At 31.0% G+C, this 20,077-nt stretch overlaps 1 protein-coding gene and 1 long non-coding RNA gene across 3 annotated transcripts; one reads left to right on the forward strand and one right to left on the reverse strand.

Moving 5' to 3' along the window:
• Positions 1–4,258: 4,258 nt before the first annotated feature.
• On the reverse strand, positions 4,259–7,298 carry LOC124539802. Its single transcript, XR_006967098.1, has 2 exons — positions 7,211–7,298; positions 4,259–4,422 (listed from the first exon to the last, which is right to left on the reverse strand). It is a non-coding gene; the product is annotated as an uncharacterized LOC124539802 (long non-coding RNA).
• Positions 7,299–11,949: 4,651 nt separating this feature from the next.
• Positions 11,950–18,946, forward strand: LOC124539776 (myrosinase 1-like). 2 transcript variants are annotated; one of them, XM_047117126.1, is made up of 7 exons: positions 11,950–12,053; positions 14,362–14,460; positions 14,595–15,170; positions 15,441–15,683; positions 16,289–16,446; positions 17,302–17,543; positions 18,780–18,946. In XM_047117126.1, the coding sequence occupies exons 2-7, from the start codon at positions 14,382–14,384 to the stop codon at positions 18,925–18,927; spliced, it is 1,446 nt and encodes a 481-aa protein (XP_046973082.1). In that variant the 5' UTR covers positions 11,950–12,053; positions 14,362–14,381; the 3' UTR covers positions 18,928–18,946. The 2 variants fall into 2 exon arrangements, with proteins under 2 accessions (XP_046973082.1, XP_046973083.1); XM_047117127.1 differs by lacking the exon at positions 11,950–12,053 and adding an exon at positions 13,111–13,372.
• Positions 18,947–20,077: the final 1,131 nt, after the last annotated feature.

Below are 20,077 nucleotides of genomic sequence, written 5' to 3' on the forward strand. Positions count from 1 at the left end.
CCTATGTCGCTTTAAAAAATTGAAAGAAAGAAAGACTACCTTTTCGTTTCATATAAAATATACACTTTTTATGTCTTATTATACAGTGATGTTTTTAATACTTTTTAAACTTTATTGTATATACTATTAGTGACTATATACATCTGTTACCTACTTCTAATAATGTTATATATCTATTTACGTTGAAGTGCACAAACGATCTAAATATTCGTCTCTTATTCCAATTAATATCTTTATCCTATTTGCTGTTGGACCTTAGAGTACAAAAAACTCTATTAATCGTATAACATCTTTAATTTCGATTCGTGTATATTTTATATTTTGCTTGTATTTATTTATCTTTTCTTTTATTATTATCTAATAATATTGCTACGTATTTTTATATCGTTCATATGTATGCAAATAATATAAAAATCAATCAAAATATTCTTCAATTAGGCTCATAAAAGTACTCTGTAATAGTCATGTAACATTTTTGAACCGAATGTAAGTCTACCACCGGTACGGAATCTATATTGTACCAGAAGAACCGGCAAGAAACCCAGTTACTCTTCCACTATTTTTAACCCCCGACGCAAAAACGACGGGGTGTTATAAGTTTGACGTGTCTGTGTGTGTGTGTGTGTGTGTGTGTCTGTCTGTACCACTCTAGCCGCCGAACGGATGGACCGATTTTGATTTAGTTTTTTTTGTTTGACAGTAGAAAATGTCGAGAGTGTTTTTACGTAAGTTTGATGAAAATTGTTCCAAGATGGCCGCCGCCACAAAATGACAGATTAGATATTTTTTTTAAACTCCATCAATATGGGTATCAAATGAAAGGGCTTGACTAGTAGAATACTATTAGATATGACAAATTTAAAATACAAGATGGCTGCTTCTACAAAATGGTGCTTTACATTTTTTTATTACAACTTGATCAATATGGGTATCAAATGAAAGGGCTTGACTAGTGAAATACTATTAGGTATGAAAAATTTAAAATCCAAGATGGCTGCCTCTACAAAATGGCGCTTTATGGATATATTGATATCATTTGATATCCATATCCATCCATTTAGACTTATAGCGAAACTATAAGCATAAGAGGGGTGTTATAAGTTTGACGTGTCTGTCTGTCTGTCTGTCTGTCTGTCTGTCTGTCTGTCTGTCTGTGTGTCTGTCTGTCTGTGGCATCATAGCTCCCGAACGAATGAACCGATTTCAATTTAGTTTTTTTGTATTATAGGTGTTTTACGGGCGAGTGTTCTTAGACATGTTTGATGAAAATCGGTTTAGCCGTTTAAAAGTTATGGGGGGTTAAAGTGGGGAAGAAAAACCGAATGTCTGCAAATATGCTCAATTGGGGTATCAAATGGAATGTTATGACTTGTACATCACAAAAAACATTAATTAATAATTAAATAAAATTATTAGATAAAAAAAAAAATTAAGAAACAAAAAAAATTAATTAGTAACTAAAATAAAAAAGAACAAGATTGACCTTAAAATGTAATCTTAACTTATATGTTTTAAATCAACAAGAACCAACGTATTTACAACTTAACCAGAGATATTATAGTGATGCTTTCCTTTAAAAAGTATAAAATAAAAAATTAAATTAAAAATTTCAGAAACCCCCGCCACAAAAAACATAAGCTACCTTTAAAAAGTAAAAAATAATAAAATAAAATTAATCCTAAAGTACCTATATGCATAAGTATGTATTAATATTAAAAAAAAAAATTCGCGTTGGGGGACCGAGCGCTATTGTACAAAATAATATTAAGTGTTATATAAAAGATGAGATAGGTAAGCATGTGACACTAATTAATTAGGTGCGGTCCCCCAACGCGAAGTTTTTTTTTTTAATATTAATACATACTTATGCATATAGGTACTTTAGGATTAATTTTCTTTTATTATTTTTTACTTTTTAAAGGTAGCTTATGTTTTTTGTGGCGGGGGTTTCTGAAATTTTTAATTTAATTTTTTATGATTACAGAGTATGCTACTAAAGTACAATAAAATGTTTAGGTATATTTTCTTTCAAAATACTAAGTCCAAACTTTGTATCTTTAATATCCTGTTGTCAATGACGTATTATTTATCAATGATTTTTTGACATAAGCCTTTAATTTATTAATAGTTCAAGTGCTAATAAAGTAGGTACTGGTTGTTTTTTTTTAAACATTTTTAAACATTAAATTTGATAAGTGTAAAAACTATAAGTAACTTAACTTAATACAAATATTACTTCTAGATTAAAGGATCAAGAAAAAAAGATAAAGGAAAAAAACAAATTTGGTTTTTTTTTTTCAAAATTTTATTGACGTAAACTGTATCTGTTAACTAAAAATATATATAGAGAAAAATACGCCATACGGAAATACTTAAAAATACCACTTATTCTAAATCATAATGACAAAACGCATAGATTGCATAGTACAATAATAATAACCTTTGCCTTTTACAAGGGGTAAAAAAAATAGATGTAGTACATATACGCAACAAATATTTTGCCTCCAAACAACAATACTTAATTTTAAGGTTTAAAGGGTGTGTAAGCCAGTGTAACTAGGCACAAGAGATATAATATCTTAATTCCAAAGGCTTATTACGCGAGATGGCCCAGTGGTTAGAACGCGTGCATCTTAACTGATGATTTCGGGTTCTAACCGCCTGGGTTAAGCACCACTATATACATATATACTTAATTTATGTTTATAATTCATCACGTGCTCGGCGGTGAAGGAAAACATCGTGAGGAAACCTGCATGTGTCTAATTTCATCGCAATTCTGCCTGTGCATTCCACCAAGCCGCATTGGAACAGCGTGGTGGAATATGTTCCAAACCCTCTCCTTCATGTGAGAGGAGGCCTTAGCCCAGCAGTTACAGGCTGTTACTTTAGGGATGTAAGAAATATTTTATATTTTGAACAGTGACCGCTAAAATCAGGTGTTACAACATATTACATAAAAAAAGATTAATATAGAATAACAAATAAATATGAATGAAAATTAGAATTAAATAAATTAAAATCAAAATCGGTAACAAAGGTCAAAAAATAAAAAAGCTTACGTTATGTTTTGTTGTTTTTTTAATTGCAGTGCCTGTTTTACTGGTTGTCTCATGTTCGTTTTTCAAAATATATAACCGATAAAATATATCTTTAATCAACAGCATTTACAATTACATTTTTACAGTTTAAAATGGTATTTAATTCTCATATTAATTAATATAGGCATAGAAAAATGACATGATCTTAGTCAATTAAAAATGAAAACAATAAAAACTTAGTGTGTAGAATTATGTGTGTGAACGCGTCAGTATGTATTGTGTGTGATAGTGTGTTTATGTTTGCTTAAAACTAACAGAAAACATACAAAAACAATAAACAATATAGGTAAATGAATATATTAGGACCTTTGTTATCTCCAAAAAAAAAACAAATCCATTCCAATTTTAAATAATAATTTTCATTAATAATGTTCATGGTGAAAAGCGTCTAGCGAGTTCATTTTGCGATCGACAAAACGAGCAAAACAGATATCAACTGCCCGTTAGTGACGGTCACAAACCAACTTCGCTAACAGATTATGTCTTCTAGAATGTTCTGCTTCGAAGTCTTCACTCATTCAGATTCAGGCATTACATAATTTAATACTCTTCCATTTCAAAACAAGAGCCCGTTCATTGACCTAAAAATTGACAATTTTACCTACTTACCGTCATCCATTGTCCAATATTGTCAGAGTTTGCACGTTATTCTAAAACATACTTAATTTTATACTCATAGTTAAAACTTGCAACGCACATTTATTGTTATTTTTATAAAAAGCGTTGTTACTACGATTTTTGATGTGGGCAACATTAAAAAAAAAGATAACATTGGCGGGAAATTTAAATCGCTCTGTTGAATACAGCTGATACCGGGAATATTGTTATAACTTTATCATTTATTTCAGTAGTTTTTTACATTAATTGCTTAACTTTAATAAAGAAGAACTTTATTAATTAATATCCGTGATCTATCAACAATTAATTAACAAAACAACTTTAGCTTACAAAACTGACAGCAAAATAGAACAGAAATTATGTAACACGTAAATTAACAATTTAGTTCTTGTTTAGGATAAAGGAACTAGCCTCAAATATTGTTATGAGTGTCAGATATAAGTATCTAACCACATACCACTCTAATGGTATGTGGTAGGATGGGAAGCGGTACGTTAAAAGGTAGTAGGGCGAGTTGTAAGAATAGCCAAATAGGTTCCATTATTATAGCCACAATATATATGAAAAAAATGTCATCTATGTATCTTTCGTTAGCGGATTATTAACGAGGCAAAAGTAATTTAAAACTGCACAATACTTTATAAAAAAATAAATATAGAGCCTCCTTTTAGACACCAAGGCAGCTAAACCGTTCGCATTTGACCTGGAATAAAAAAAAAAGTTTATAATTATTTTATATGATATTTAAAATATAACATTAAATATTGTGTATCGACATTAAACAATATGATTTCCTTATTACTTAATTATCCCTCTTTTAATTAATACTTTATTTATATATCGTTATTGTTAAGCCGTAAACATCGTTAGCTAAATTGTTACGGAAATGACAATAGTTTGTTGTCGAAATTGTATTTAAATCATTTTAGATACAAAATTAGTCATAAGCACACACACACAGGGTGGTGATTTTTTTAAAATTGTTTTGTTTATAAAGATTTGTATTGTCTTTTATTAAATAAGTAACAAGAGAACGAAATCACGCCAAACATAATAAATAACAGTTATATAGGATTACCTCTAGAATGTTTTAACTGAATGAGTAGATTTTATTAATCGTACTGGCTAAAAATAATAGCTTTTTAAAAAATAAGTAAGTATAATAAAAAGTTTTAAAGATTATAGCACACTGGATCATCAAAATATTAAAAATAAAATCAATGTGTTTCAAAATGCAAAAATAGCCGCTAGATGTGATGCGTTGTAACCATAAACAACACTTATTATAACACTAGTAACACTAACCAATATTTAAATATATAAATAAACTTATTATTGAGACCATGGAATAGAACAAAGTCTAATGCTGAAAAAACGGTGCATAATAAATATATATATTTAAATCTCTTTTAAAACATGTATTACCAAAAATATTTCCTTTGTGACCTGTACGAATGTACAAAATTCGAGTATTCCTTGTGTTTATACAAGTGTTTTTCATTTATTTGTATTCAATAGCCTCGTCTATACAATGATTATGCAATTTTAAATACCTATACAAATAAAGATTAATTTAAAAACTATTTGCAGTCTCTTCATTGTATAATTTTTTTTTTTATTTCATGGCTAAATAAGTAGTTAAGCCTGTTAGCCCTGGAAATGTTCTAGTTTAGGTATATTCATCTTGTTGCAGGAATAGATAAGAAGTTATTGAATATCATTTGTGGTAAAGACATTCATCACACTTTTCGAAGCTACCCTCACATTAATAAGTTGCAATCTAAGACTCCATTCAATACGTCCATGTATATTTTTTACAAAATTACTATAATATTTTTATGTACACAAGTATCCCGAACATAATTTAATTTAAATTTTACTTGATTGACATATTCTGTATTTGGCTCAGAATCTGATTCGTAGAATATTCTTTACCGAACCGATGGTAACTTTATATTGGTTCAACTTTGTAGCATGACTGAATTGTGTCCTTTTATGAGCCTACTTGAATAAAGAATATTTCGATTTTCATTTACTTATTTACAATTCAGGAAATGAAAAATCAATCACTGTCAGGACATAATATATAAACATCAATTTGAAATATAGAGCGGTATCATCATCGCGACCCAATTGTGCAAGATTTAGTTCAACTAGAAAAAATATTTTCACCGTCAAATTAGTTTATGTTATTAAGTAAACGGGAAAAATATAATTCACTAAATAACGCGTGAGTTAATATTCATCTCTTTCATTTAAAACATTTGAAAGATGAAGAGAATACAAAGCCAATACAACATTACTAAATAATGGACTGCGTTTACATACAAAGTATTTACTAAGACAATGGTAAAGTATATAATTCAGTTGCTTCCGTAGAAACGGCTTGTATTTCATACTAATATTTCAAATGTTAATCGTTACAATACTTTAATAAATAAATAATGATATGCAGTATGAATAAATATATTGTTAAAGCCGAGATATCCTTATAGTTAGAAGAGAACCTTAACCGAAGAATGTGGATTCAAACCTGGGCAAGAACCATTACAATGTCATGCGTTTAGTTTCCAATTTAATGCAAATCGTACGTCCCTTAAGGAAACGTATGAAAAGCTGCAATGATGTAAATCTGCCACATTTACAATATCATATTAAAACAGGAATATGGTATGATATGATATGGCAATATAAAAGAAAGGAGGTTTTATTCCAGCAATAGACCAAGTGTACAAACTTCTTCTTTGATTTTATTTCTTAACATGCCATAACTGCAGTTTGTAATTCGTCGCCGATGGTAAATGAAATAAAATGTCGTAAGTTCATACCATAAAACTAGTAAGTGGGAGTTAGTAGGAGTAAGTTAGTCGCGTTAAATATAGATAGACGCTGTAGATATATTAGTAGGTAATAAAATTAAAAAAGATGAAATATTTACATACTATAATATTATTAATATTTACAAAAAAGTCTGACAGTAACGATAAACTTCACCCGAAAACACAAGAAGCAAGATTATATTCCCTCTGACCAGTGGTATCTGATGGTAATTTCTAGCTCTGCGCGTGTTCATTGGTTAATTTAAACAGCGTGCGTTCTTTTGTCAATTTAATCAGCGTGTGTTCATTGGTTAATTTAAATGGCGAGCGTTCATTGGTTAATTTAAATAGCGCGCGCTTCCGTAGCTATCTGTTACACATTTCCGTCCCTTTTCACAAAATCACTCCAAAGGATTCCAAAGGACGCAGGAAAAAGTTAGAGGAAATATATTGCACAATACGTACACCCCAATATATCGCGAATAAAACTACGATGCATAGATAAATAAAAAATGACTCGATAAAAAGAAATGCATACATAACATATAGATTAAAAAATAATGTGAGACCAAAAGATTGACTATGTTAATTTAATTTTAGAATGATTCTTAAAAGAAACGGAAGCAAGGAACGTATGACGTGAAAACTTTAAAAAAAATAAGAAAAAGTTACCTTTAAGTTTCTTCCTGATTACACAATGTTATTAAAAAAATATTAAATTAAAATATTGTAATAGATCTGATACAGGAGGTGATCGTGGCTGGACTGAGTTGGATGGAGCCTGCGGTTCGGCAATGTAGGTCTTGTGAACACAGCCTTCGACCAGGGACGTACTTAATATGACATGAACAGTAAAAATTCAATAGTGGTTCATTATTTTATATAATCTCTCTATTTTAAATGTAAAATGTCTTTCATTTCCTAAAAATATTTTTTAATATTAATATTTAAATATTATAAATATAGATTATTGCAAAATAATTTGTTTCAGTTACATAAAAATTAAAAAAGTGTCTGAATATAAAAGTTTCTTAGCAGTAAAAGGTTCACGGCGTCAATTATTGAGATAAAAAAATTTTCATGCTATTTGTTGGCAGACGAGCATATGGGCCACCTGATGGTAAGTGGTCACCGCCACCCATTCATCGCCAATGCATCACCAACATTGGGAACTAAGAAGTTATGTCCCTTGTGCCTGTAGTTACACTGGTTCACTCACCCTTCAAACCGGAACACAACAATACCAAGTGCTATTGTTTGGCGGTAGATTACTGATGAGTGGGTAGTACCTACCTACCCAGACGGCCTTACCACGAAGTAAACCACCTTAGGTCCATCTTCACCAACCACATTGTACTGGTTGGTAAAGATGGGCATGAGATCCAAAAAGATCAAAGGAATGATAATAAAAACATACCGCTAATCATCATTATACTTAGTAATGTTCTGATTTGAATGATGAGTGAACCCGTGTAATTACAGATACAAGGGACATATTAGTTCCATGACATTGGAGACGTAAGGAATGATTAATATTTCTAACTGTGCTAATGTCAATGACCATCGAAAATGACCAGTACCAGCAGGTAGGCTACCTGCCTGTACTATAAAAAAAATTAACAATTACTGAAATTAATTATTTATATTAGTATAAGTAAACATTTTATACATAATAACCGTATGTTATAAATATTAAATAAAGCTTCCGTTATGCTTTTATAAGCATAACGGAAGCTTTATTTAATATTGCTATGCTTTTAAGAAAGACCAGTTTATCAAGAATACTCGTTTGTACAATTGTATTGCAATTGACAGTCTTGCTAATATATTTATTTTATTTAATGAACTTATTCATATATTTTGATTACATTATAAATAAATGAAACATTATATAAACAATTTCTAATAATTACCGTTGTTCGAATTTCGAAATCGTCTAATGTCTCTGACAAGATAAATAATGTTACCATTTGTAAAATAATCAATAATTAATCTATATTAATATTATAAATGTAAAAGTAACTCTTTTCGCTCTTTTACGACCAATGAACCGAATTTGATGAAATTTGTTATGAAGCAAACTAGAAGTCCAAGAAAGGTAACACCCACACCCCATGAAAACTAATACGCTAAAAAGGGAGGGAAACCGCAGACGATCACTAGTTTTCTATATATATTCTATGTTGAGTTGTACCAAAATTAATAAATTATTAGTAATCAGTTCACCCTCCTTTCGGATACAGCCCTGTGCTCATGTGGTTTTGTGTGTGTTCAAGTGTCTTCTATATTTGTTCTAATTCCGACGTAAGTGTAACTCGGATAGGTACCGCTCATTTTTCTCTTAATCTCGTTATTCCTTCGAATATTTGCTTCAAACACAAATATTTCGTAATTTCAATGAGTTTGGTCGAAACTGGGACATACCATACAAAGATATTGTTATTTTCAATAGTCATACATTCAATATATTTGAAAATACATAATAGTATTTTTTTTAATGTAACTTAAAGGGCTATAAGAGGTTTTAAAAAGTTAATTATAAAAGATTTATATTCATATTTTAATGTCCTATATTTCTTAATTTTAAGTTTGTTTTCACTGAAGTATTTATTGGATGATTTGGATGATGATTTTTTGTATTTTTTTTTCATTTTTAGTCGCGATTTTTAATGTAGACTAATTATTCTTAATTCTGACTTGACGTGAATATACCTGTTTTCTAAACAGATCGCTCAAATTTAGTCCTTGTGGTATTTAAAAATTCTAAACTCAAACGAGGGACATATGTAGATATTCAAAAGTTAAGTTTACACCCAATCACCCAACATCCACATTTTAAAGTCTAAAGCCATATCGGTTTTCTCTTTTTTAACGTACAGTAAACAGTAACAGTGTGTATATTTCCCACTGCTGGTCTAAGGCCTCATCTCCCATAATAAAAATCCTCTCCGATTTGGAACATATTCTACCAAGCTATTCGAATGCGGGTTTGGGTAACACAGTAACAATATATGCATATTTAATATTAATAAGTTTTAAAACAAACGTTTTACCATATGCAACAAAATAATATTGTTGTATATAGTAAAACTATAAATCCTATTAAATGCATAAGCTTTGCAGTATATGTGTGTTTTGTATAGCTTATTAAATATGAATAGAATTATGGCAATGAAGCTTGAGATAATTTTTTCAGTACTAGCGTAAAACTTACAAAGTAAACTGAAGACGGTGAAAAACAGCTATATTTTAAAAAAAATATTTAAAAATATAATTCAGTTATTTAGAATGTAAAACCTCGATAAATCAATTAATTGCGTATATAGGCGCGCAATTGTTTAAACAATAAGTATGTAACGCCGTCCCCATTTTCGATCAAGGCTTGCTATTGTTAATAATTTTATATTTATTTTTAAAATAGAGCTATTGTTATTGCTTGCAACACTTTTTAATTATGGTATGTTTACTTAAAAACCTAACGATGTCTTAGACTAAAATAACAAACCTTTAATTTGATAGTATAGTAATCATTGTTTCATTGAACAATTATTTACATGAATATAATATGCATTATAAGTTAACCTTTAGTAAAGTTTATTGTAGCTTCTTGACTAATTAATGAGAAAATTATATTCTTGATAGTATATAATCTCTCATATCATTCAGTATTCAGATATTTAATACTAAAACATATTCATGAAAACGCCTAGCAAAACTTAATAGCAATATCATAGAAAAGTGATATGCTATATCTAACTATAACTTATCAAAAATGCTAATTCGAAAAAAGTTGTTAGAAACATTTTACATTTCTTATTTTTTAAGCTGTATGTACAAAGGTCATTCCTTATATAAATAGACACAGTTATCTACGTTCTTTCTTTAAAATAAATAATGTACTTATTATATTCAGTTATTTTGAAACCAAATTCCAATACAAAGTATAAACGATAGTAATAAATATAAGGTATGCATAGTAGTAGTGAATCTCAAAAGTACCACTGGATTTTCATATACTATATAATTCGTAATGGAAAAAACCTGCCTAAATATCCCCAATAAAAATTTACCAGTTATCCAAAGTTTTTATAGAAAGTTTATTGATTCATTGTCAATACATACTAGCAAACACATACATACGTATACAAAAACGTGTTATAATATTAAATTAAATGTCGTATTAAATGCTTTCATTATAATTTAATGTGATAGGTCATTGACATCTTACAATTTATGACAGTATCACAGTATATTATCCTTTCTAAAACGCAACACAAATCTTATGATAAATGATATTGTTAATCGGATAACTGCGGTTCGCTGTCACCATTTCAATAATAATATCGCGTCGCATATAAAAAGTAATCGTTGTCATTGTTGAATTGAAATACCGTATTTGCATAATACTTTACAAATCTTATCGTCCTTATCAATATTATCTCATTTCACTAAATTCTCTCTCTATACATGTTTACCAGAATTGTAAATTTACACTAACGTACAATTAAATAAAAAAATAATAAAGCGCGTGACAAGTCAAATATTCTCATTAATGCGGAACGGTACCGACGGAGAGAAGTTCATTTATATATAGTCTAGGAAAAAGTGTAGACAACAGATTACTGGCTATGATGTATAATTCGCATTCTGTGCATGTGCAATTTTTAAATACATATATGTTTCTTAGAATTTATCTCTTTCACTCAAAAATCGTCACTTTTTGTTATGTAGTGACTTATCAGTCTGCTGAGACTGTTAACCAAAGCAGGGCAATATTCAATTTTATGTACATATGTTTTGAAGAAGTTTTTTATTTTTTATTTTATGTGACTATAGTACTTTAATATTTTACTTAATAACTATTATAGCCCTATGGGGCGTATTCCACGTCTAATTCAGTAAGTTGGTACCTACATTGTGGTGGCAGTTTCACGTCATTATAACCCTTAGTGGTTACGGTAAGTTATAAATACTAATGAATAGGAAAATTCAGTAGCTAGTGCTTTTCTTGTAGGACTTGGTGCAAACTCGCCTTAATAAGATATGAGAGCGTGGTATCTCATCAGATATCCTAATGCCAAACAGCAATACTTAGTATTGTTGTGTTCAGGTATAGGGGAAATAAAATTTGGTGATGCAGGGAATGATTACTATTGACTACAATGCCATGTCTATATGCGTTTTACACGCATAAGATCGTCCACCCATCTATTAAACAATAAATACGATTAGTATGTCCTGATATCATTTTAAGACCGAAGGAACTCGTTAAATAGTAAAAACTTTTGGACTTCGATAAAACTATTTAAACAACTGTTATCTATGTCTCTAAAAAATTATCATAATTTTATACAAGTAAAAAAAGAAAAAACAATCATTATTTTTTTCTTAATTACCCATTTCACTTACCTGTACTTCTTATCTACAACGTTTACTGATAATTTAGTCGTAAATATATAGGTACTATTGTGCAGTGTCTCCGAATTGTTGTTTTCAAATATATATTGAATTACAGGTATGATTATTAATTTATCATTATTGATTATTAAATCAAAATGTGGTCATATCAAAAGAGAACTTTATTTCTTATCAAATAGAAACTTATTTCCATTACAATGTCACGATGTTATTCATTTATGTATTTTATTTCGGTTTTAATCGCAACTAATGTTTTTTTTTTAATATTTAGTTGACTAAGGTGTTATAAAAAATTGTTTATCTCCAAGTTCAATGTTGAAAACAGATGCTAACAAAAACACCACAAAACATATAGTTATGGATTTTAGCATACAAATTAGAGAGTAGTAAAACAATTTGCGCCATGGCGTAAACTGACTTAAAATATAATATAATGCAAAAGTATAAACATAACATAACAGTTTTATTAGGAGTTATTTCTTTACCTTCAAATATTTTTTATACGATAATCGATTTCGAAGAAAACCGATTCTATTGCAGCTTTCGAGATATATCAATTCATCGATAGTTAATCCTTTTTGTATGGTATAGGTTGGCGGACAAGCATATGGGCCACCTGATGGTAAGTGGTCACCATCACCGAAGAATAACTAATGAGTGGGTGGTGCCTACCCAGAGGGGCTAGCACAAAGCCCTACCACCAAGTCCTTTTTTATTTTTAACTTAATGTAGTGAAAGATGAACAACGTCATAATTTAAGGATAATTTTACATTATTCTTCCCCCAGTCATTTATCATTTATTAATTACATTTTAACTAGCTTACAATTTTATCAGAAAAGTGTATATATAAATAATAGTAGTAACGCCCAAATTTAATAAGGGATATACCAATATTCGTATTTACGGAGTGTTAAATAGGAATATTAGTAATTTTAAGCTTATCATTTGCGATAGAAGTAGTAACGACAATAGACAAGGTTAAGGATCGAACCTTGGACTTTTTACATCGAAAGGCGCCTCGAAAACCATTATGGGATTGACTCTTAAATATCTATTTAATTATAATTAAATTCATTTATCTTATTGTGACTCTCATCTAACAATTTCACTCAGGATTACTTATTTTTAAATTGAAAAGTTTTGTAAGTTTTCGACTTTTTTAAACTAGTGTAGAAACTGTACTACGATCTTGTTTTGGTAAAGCAGCCTGTAGTATCGAATTTATATCGAATCTCACAATAGTACCTAACGTAGATATGACAATAATGAAAATGGCATAGATTTCTTATCTAGAATTATCACATTATTTTACCTATTATAATAAATACCATAACATCCCGCGTTCATAATATCCTGAAGAAATCATTAGCTTACCTTCTTCTAATCTATTGGACAACTTGGTCTAAAGAAATAGGTAAGAAACCACTTCACTTCACCACAAGTTTGACATAATATCTTCTTCAATATGACACCTATCTAGTTCCATAAACGAAGCACATTCGCTTTTACTGTTCAATATAAAATAAAAGTACAAAAAACGTGACCAGCAAAGTCACGTTTGGAACTGAAATTTAATATTTGCTTCCCGACTACGGCAAAACCAAAAGTGTTATAAAAACACACACTTATATAACATTTGTATCAGTATTAAAGAACAACAACAACAGCCTGTAAATTCCCACTGTTGGACTAAAGGCCTCCTCTCCCTTTGAGGAGAAGGTTTGGAACATATCCCACCACGCTGTTCCAATGCGGCTTGCTGGAATACACATGTGGTACAATTTCTTTGAAATTTGTCACATGCAGGTTTCCTCACGATGTTTTCCTTCACCGCTGAGCACGAGATTAATTAAAAAGACAAATAAAGCACATGAAAATCTGAGGTGCTTGCCTGGGTTCGAACACGCAATCATCGGTTAAGATGATTGCGTTCTAATATCTCATCATCTCGGCTGTTCTTTTACCCTTTTTTACCCTTAACTGGCTAGTGTTTGACCGTTGCGCTGTCAGATGTTAAGCATCGATACGATCTACGATGTAGCACGAATCAGCGGTACTTGCCTGGGTTTGACCCGCAATCATCGGTTAAGATGCACGCGTTCTAACCACTGAGCCATCTCGACTCGGCTAAAGATCCATTTCTTATAATTATAAAATTACTTAATGTATACAGTATCGTATATGTTTGTGAGGCTGGAATAAATAGTTGGACAGTATATATAATACTTTGTCTAAGTGCACTCAAGGTACACTGAGTGCCAAAAATGAGAAAGGTGTACAAAATTTCTCACACATACACATACATTAGCTACTGCTTATATGATTCACTAAAATTTACGCAACTGCGCTTAATAACATGTCCATCTTGATACCGCCTGAACAGAACTTCCTTCCTTTTTACAGTCGCCTTATTTGTAGAAAACATGAGAAAACTACCCTCCGGTCTGAAATTGGGAGTTGCTACAGCATCTTATCAAATTGAGGGCGCTTGGAACGCAGCAGGTATGAAAAACAAATTTCATGATCTTTTAAAATTATTGAGGAATTCATGCACGTGTGGTTCGATTTGAGAAAATCATTATTTTTTATTAATTAAAATATTTGATATAATTCTTGCAATTTGTAATTGAATACAGATAAAGCTCCAAGTATTTGGGATACAATGTGTCACCAGAAAGAAAGACGGATAAAAGATGGCACGACCGGTGATGACACATGCAAATCATATGAATTCTACAAACGCGATATAGAAATGCTGAAGTTCCTCGGCGTAGATTTTTATAGGTTCTCCATATCATGGCCAAGGTTACTTCCAACTGGTTTCGCGAATAAAATAAGTGAACCTGGTTATGAGTATTATAATAACCTCATTAACGAATTATTGGAAAATAACATAGAGCCCGTTGTCACGATGTTTCATTGGGATCTGCCACAGAATCTTCAAGATCTGGGAGGCTGGGCTAATCCGTTGATATCTGATTGGTTTGGTGATTACGCGAGGGTCTTGTATAAGTTATTCGGTGATCGTGTGAAGACGTGGATCACAATTAATGAACCAAAGCAAATTGGTTTGTTTGGTTATGGAATGACGAGATTCGCACCACAACTCAATGCACACGGAATTGGCGAATACTTAGCAGCCAAACAAATAGTTCTGGCACATGCTAGAGCTTGGCATATTTATGATAAAGAGTTTAGAGAAACGCAGAAAGGTAAGAAAGTTAATGCCATTTATTAAACATAAGCAAATAAAAGTTATCCGAAAATTCCTTAATTAATAACCAATACTGTAATCGTAGTTAAGGATTTTATGTACAACATTATAGTTCGCCTTCATTTGCAGCATTCAACCCACAAATACTAATAGGAAGAGAAAGAAACATGAATATTTGTAATAGTTTAACATTTACAAAACAATTAGAAGAAAAATAATACTTGAGACTAAAATATTTTTAATGTAACATTAAATTTTAATTTTTCAGGAGTTTGTGGAATAACAATTGCAACGGATTTCCGTGAAGGTGTGACTGATTCTCAAGCAGACGTTGAAGCTGGTATGGACGCTATGGATTTTGAAGTAGGCCTGTATAGTCATCCCATATTTACTTCGAAGGGAGGGTTTCCCGAACGAGCAATTCGACGAATCGCTGAAAAAAGTAGAGAACAAGGTTTCCCAAGGAGTAGACTACCAGAGTTTAGCCAAGAAGAAATTGAATATGCTAAAGGTAAAAATAAATTAATATTAGAATTGTTTGTTTCATAGGATGACATAAGTGGATGGAAAGTTAATCTTAGCTAAAAAATGAGTTTTTCGCTATGGGGGAAGCATTTGTACTTATTTTGGTTTTTGCGTACATAAAAATAGTTCAGTAGTTGAGACGTATACAAAAATTGAAAATGTTGACCTCTTTATTGTTAAAATAGATCGTTACGTCAGAGTCGCGCAAGTTTAATCCACAATGGTGTCATTTAAATTTTGGAGACAAATAACAGAAATCTTCAATAAATACCAGCAAATAAACCGCAACTGCTGCTACATTGCTACACATATTGAACTAGTTGTCGCCCCGGCTTTGCTCGCTGGGTTTTATTTGTTAGGCAAAAAAGTAGCCTATGTTCTTTCTTGGAGTTCGCTTCATTAGTTCGGTCGTTGTAAAAGCGACACACAGACAGACAGAGTTACTTTCCCATTTATAGTATTAGTATAGAAGTATACGTTTCTATTGAATCGGTTTTTATCAAAACAACATTTATATTGCTTAAGTTTACCTAATACCTATACGAAATCGCTTGTTTCAATCTTTATCAAGTTAAGCATATTGTTTTTCAGGAACTAGCGATTTCTACGGTTTCAACCATTATTCGACGAAGTTTTACTCAAGAGACAATTACAAACCCGGTTCTAACCCCATACCATCGTATGACGACGATATCGGTGCTGATTTCACTTATCTAGACTACGAAAAGGGTGCTCTTCCTCATTGCACTGTAAGCGCATATATCAAAATGGATTCTAACTTTCTGTACATTTAATTTAAAAAAAAATAAAAATTAAGTGAAATAAATTAAAAATGCAAGTCTAAGAAATCATATATTGCAACCACTAAATCTCTTACTAATTAAATATACATTATTTATTTATGTTGACAAATTATAAAAGTAAATGGTTGTTGTCGTCCTAATAAATTAAACATTAAGTTTGGTTAAAGAATCGATATAATTGGAAAGGAGACAAGAGAAGGCGTTGTATAAGATGCCTTTACAGTTTTAAATATAGTACGACACAGATTACATGTAGCATCGGCAAAATTCGTAAAACCCATTACTGGCGATTTACACAATCAATAGAAATTGTCCCCTATCGCGCTATTCGTCGCTATAGTTTCTCGCGTCAGTTCAACCCGAGAAAGCAAATCGAGGTGTCAAATTGACGAATATATTAGGTCATATAATATTATACGTTGTTACGTTTGTGTGAGGATCATATTCACATAAGTAATAAATATTGATAATTTGGGATGGCGTACTTAATTCGGATGTGATCTATTAAGTTTGCCGATGCTACATCTAAGTTGTGTCGTACTATATGTATGTCGATTCTCGCCTAATACTCCTTGTATAAAGAGTCATAGGAGGCACTCTTGTCTTTTTGAGACTCATTTTCATAATGATGCAATTCTCAAGGAGTCATCTCTGTTTAGAGTTATAACATATATACCATCCAGGTACTTAGCGTGACTTATCTTGTAGATTTCAACGAAACGAGAGTAAACAAAGATATAGAACAAGATACATATATAAAACACAGATACCATAGTACGACGTAAAACTATTTTATTTCAGGTAATTCCGCATGGTATAAGAAAGGCGCTGAAATGGGTGAAAGATAATTGTAATGATCCACCGATCATGATAACGGAAAATGGGTCAGGTACATTCGGTGGCCTAAATGACCTCGACAGAATATCATATTACAAAAGATATCTCAATTCTATATTAGACGCGATAGAACAGGACCATTGTAACGTTATCACGTATACTGCCTGGTCATTGATGGATAACTTTGAATGGGACAGTGGATTGAGGTAAATAAGCTACACATACTATTGCAATCGAATGAGTGAAGATAAACGAACCATTTAACAGTTCTTGATTAACATATCTTTAATTATAATACAACAATATTCTACTTAATAACGTTAATACATTTTAAATTTCTGATAACGGATTCAAAAGCAGTACAAACATTACATCAATTAAATGTCAGAATGTTGTATTGAATGTTTATTTTGGTTTACTCGTACTTTATAACATTCTTCCTCCGTGGTCGAGTGGTGTTTACACGGGTTTTCATGAGCCACTCCGAGGTCCTGGTCTCCCGGCTGAGTCGATGTACATTACCATTAGTTTTCTGTGTTGTCTTGGGTCTGGGTGTTTGTGGTACCGTCGTTACTTCTGATTTTCCATGACACAAGTGCTTTAGCTACTTACAATGGGATCAGAGTAATGTATGTGATGTTGTCTCATATATTTTATTTATATTTATTAATACAATCATTAAAATATGTATATAGAGCTTATAGTCTACTAATTTATAGATATTCACTTAACTTATATCGATAAATATAAAGAGTGGTGTCGACGTTATCACATTAAATAAAACAACTAATAATACTCGTTAATTTGAGCTGTTAATTGTTTGTCATGACATTTGTCAAATATTCATTCATTCATTTCATTTATCTTTAAATTTAGAGTTCATTTAATGTTAATTGTTTTAATTATTGATGTCGTAGTAAGTGCAGTATCAAAGAAAGCGAACGATCTGTCCTTTTTTTAATTAATAAAATTGTGATCGCTGTTTAGTTCATTTGTTCGTCAGCTACCATATCCTTGGTAGACGGTAGTGTGTACGCAACTGGGAGCTGAAGAACTAAAAGAGCGAACGAGTTCGTTTTGGTTCGATGGCCTAAACTGAACCAATCTCAGTTGCGAACTATTACGCCCAACACTAGTTGTACCCACTCCCCCGCTCCCCGCACAATCCCCTTTGACTTTAGTCATTACTTTAGGTTCATAATTTATGAATGAGTGGTTCAAAACGGCAACGTTGGATCTATTTTGGCCATAAGTTATTGACCCGCTAGTATTTATGTAATAATATTGACGATGATATTATAGGAAGTAAATTAATAAAATGATAAAAAGATTTCATCATGTCAGCTGTGGAAATTTAATATAACACATAAATTTAGTGATGCTTATCCGAATTTAAACTCACTATTTTCAGTAAGTATTAAAATGTCTTCACATTTTTCCAGCGTCAAATTTGGACTATTTGAAGTAGATTTTGATGACGAAAAGAGGCCTCGAAAAGCAAGATCTTCAGCGCTATGGTACAAGGATTTAATCGCTAGAAGAAGCTTAGATGTTGATTATGTACCAAAATTAAAGGAAATTACGTTTTAATTATAAACATAATTTTAAAAAGTGTATTTAATTTCAAACTATATTAAAAATATCCCATATACAAATAAAATGATTTATTTATTTAATCCATGTAAATCTCAAATCAAATTGGAGGCTACTCGTGACCATCTTTTTTCTACCTACACATGTCTACAGTGTTTTCACAAACTAACCAAATGGCAATTCAGCGAAATTTTCAGTGAAGATAGACGTATTCTTAACACTAATCATTTAATACTACGGTTGAATCATCTCATTTCCTCCTAAATAGGTCGATATTGATAAAACACGACACATTCATTATTATTACTGTTCAATGAGTATATAAAGTTACTGGAAATAGTATTAGTAATTTAACAAAAACAAAACCGCAACAATATAACAGACTATACAAGTAAAACAATATATCATATATTCAGTGGCGTAACTAGGCAAGGAAGGGCCCCGGTGCATAGATAAAAAATCAGGCCCTCCCCTCCTCTTTCCATTCCAAGATGGATGCATCTTTAACTATTACCCCTTAAAATTATATTAATCTTGTGCCCAGGGTCGTGATTTTCTAGCTTCAGAAGCTTAAGCTTTAGTTTAGAGGGTCCCCTGATTTCCTGGTGGACTGCACCACCTGGCCCTACGATAGGTATGCCACTGCATATATTAATTTTAAAAAGAAGATTTTAATTAAAAAAGTGTTATTGTACTATACTATATTGGAAGCTACGGCTTGAAGTTATCATTTTTATTTAAAAATATTGAGAATATAAATAATGTCATCAGTTTCCTTTTGTATAATTTGGCACAAAGTAATATTACCAACCAAAATAAATATCATATTATTCGTTATAATCGTTCAATGTAATAAAATATTATCTATTCACTTTGTTATTCAGACTTGTAGTTTTGGCACTATTAAATAAATAATACACGTGCAAAAGGAAATACAATATATTATGATGAGCACAGTACGACTAAATAAGTTCTCATTCTCTATCAAGCTACTTAAGGGTATCAATAAACAGCTAACAAAATCGAAATATTAGAAGTTAATGTATTATATTTAGATTCTATTATCTCGTTTTAGTAAACAGACAACAAACTTCTTATTTTGACAGTACGAATAGATATAAATTTGACACATGTCAGGTGAGTTTGG

This window comes from Vanessa cardui, chromosome 23 (assembly GCF_905220365.1).
Source record: "Vanessa cardui chromosome 23, ilVanCard2.1, whole genome shotgun sequence".
NCBI classification, from domain to species: Eukaryota; Metazoa; Arthropoda; class Insecta; order Lepidoptera; family Nymphalidae; genus Vanessa; species Vanessa cardui.

What these genes read in the sequence shown, in the direction of transcription:
- LOC124539776 (XM_047117126.1), top strand. Translation starts at nt 14,382, where the DNA reads ATGAGAAAACTACCCTCCGGTCTGAAATTGGGAGTTGCTACAGCATCT. An exon ending in AGAAATTGAATATGCTAAAG is followed by an intron (nt 15,684 to 16,288) that starts GTAAAAATAAAT and finishes ATTGTTTTTCAG; the next exon opens with GAACTAGCGATTTCTACGGT. An exon ending in GAATGGGACAGTGGATTGAG is followed by an intron (nt 17,544 to 18,779) that starts GTAAATAAGCTA and finishes ACATTTTTCCAG; the next exon opens with CGTCAAATTTGGACTATTTG.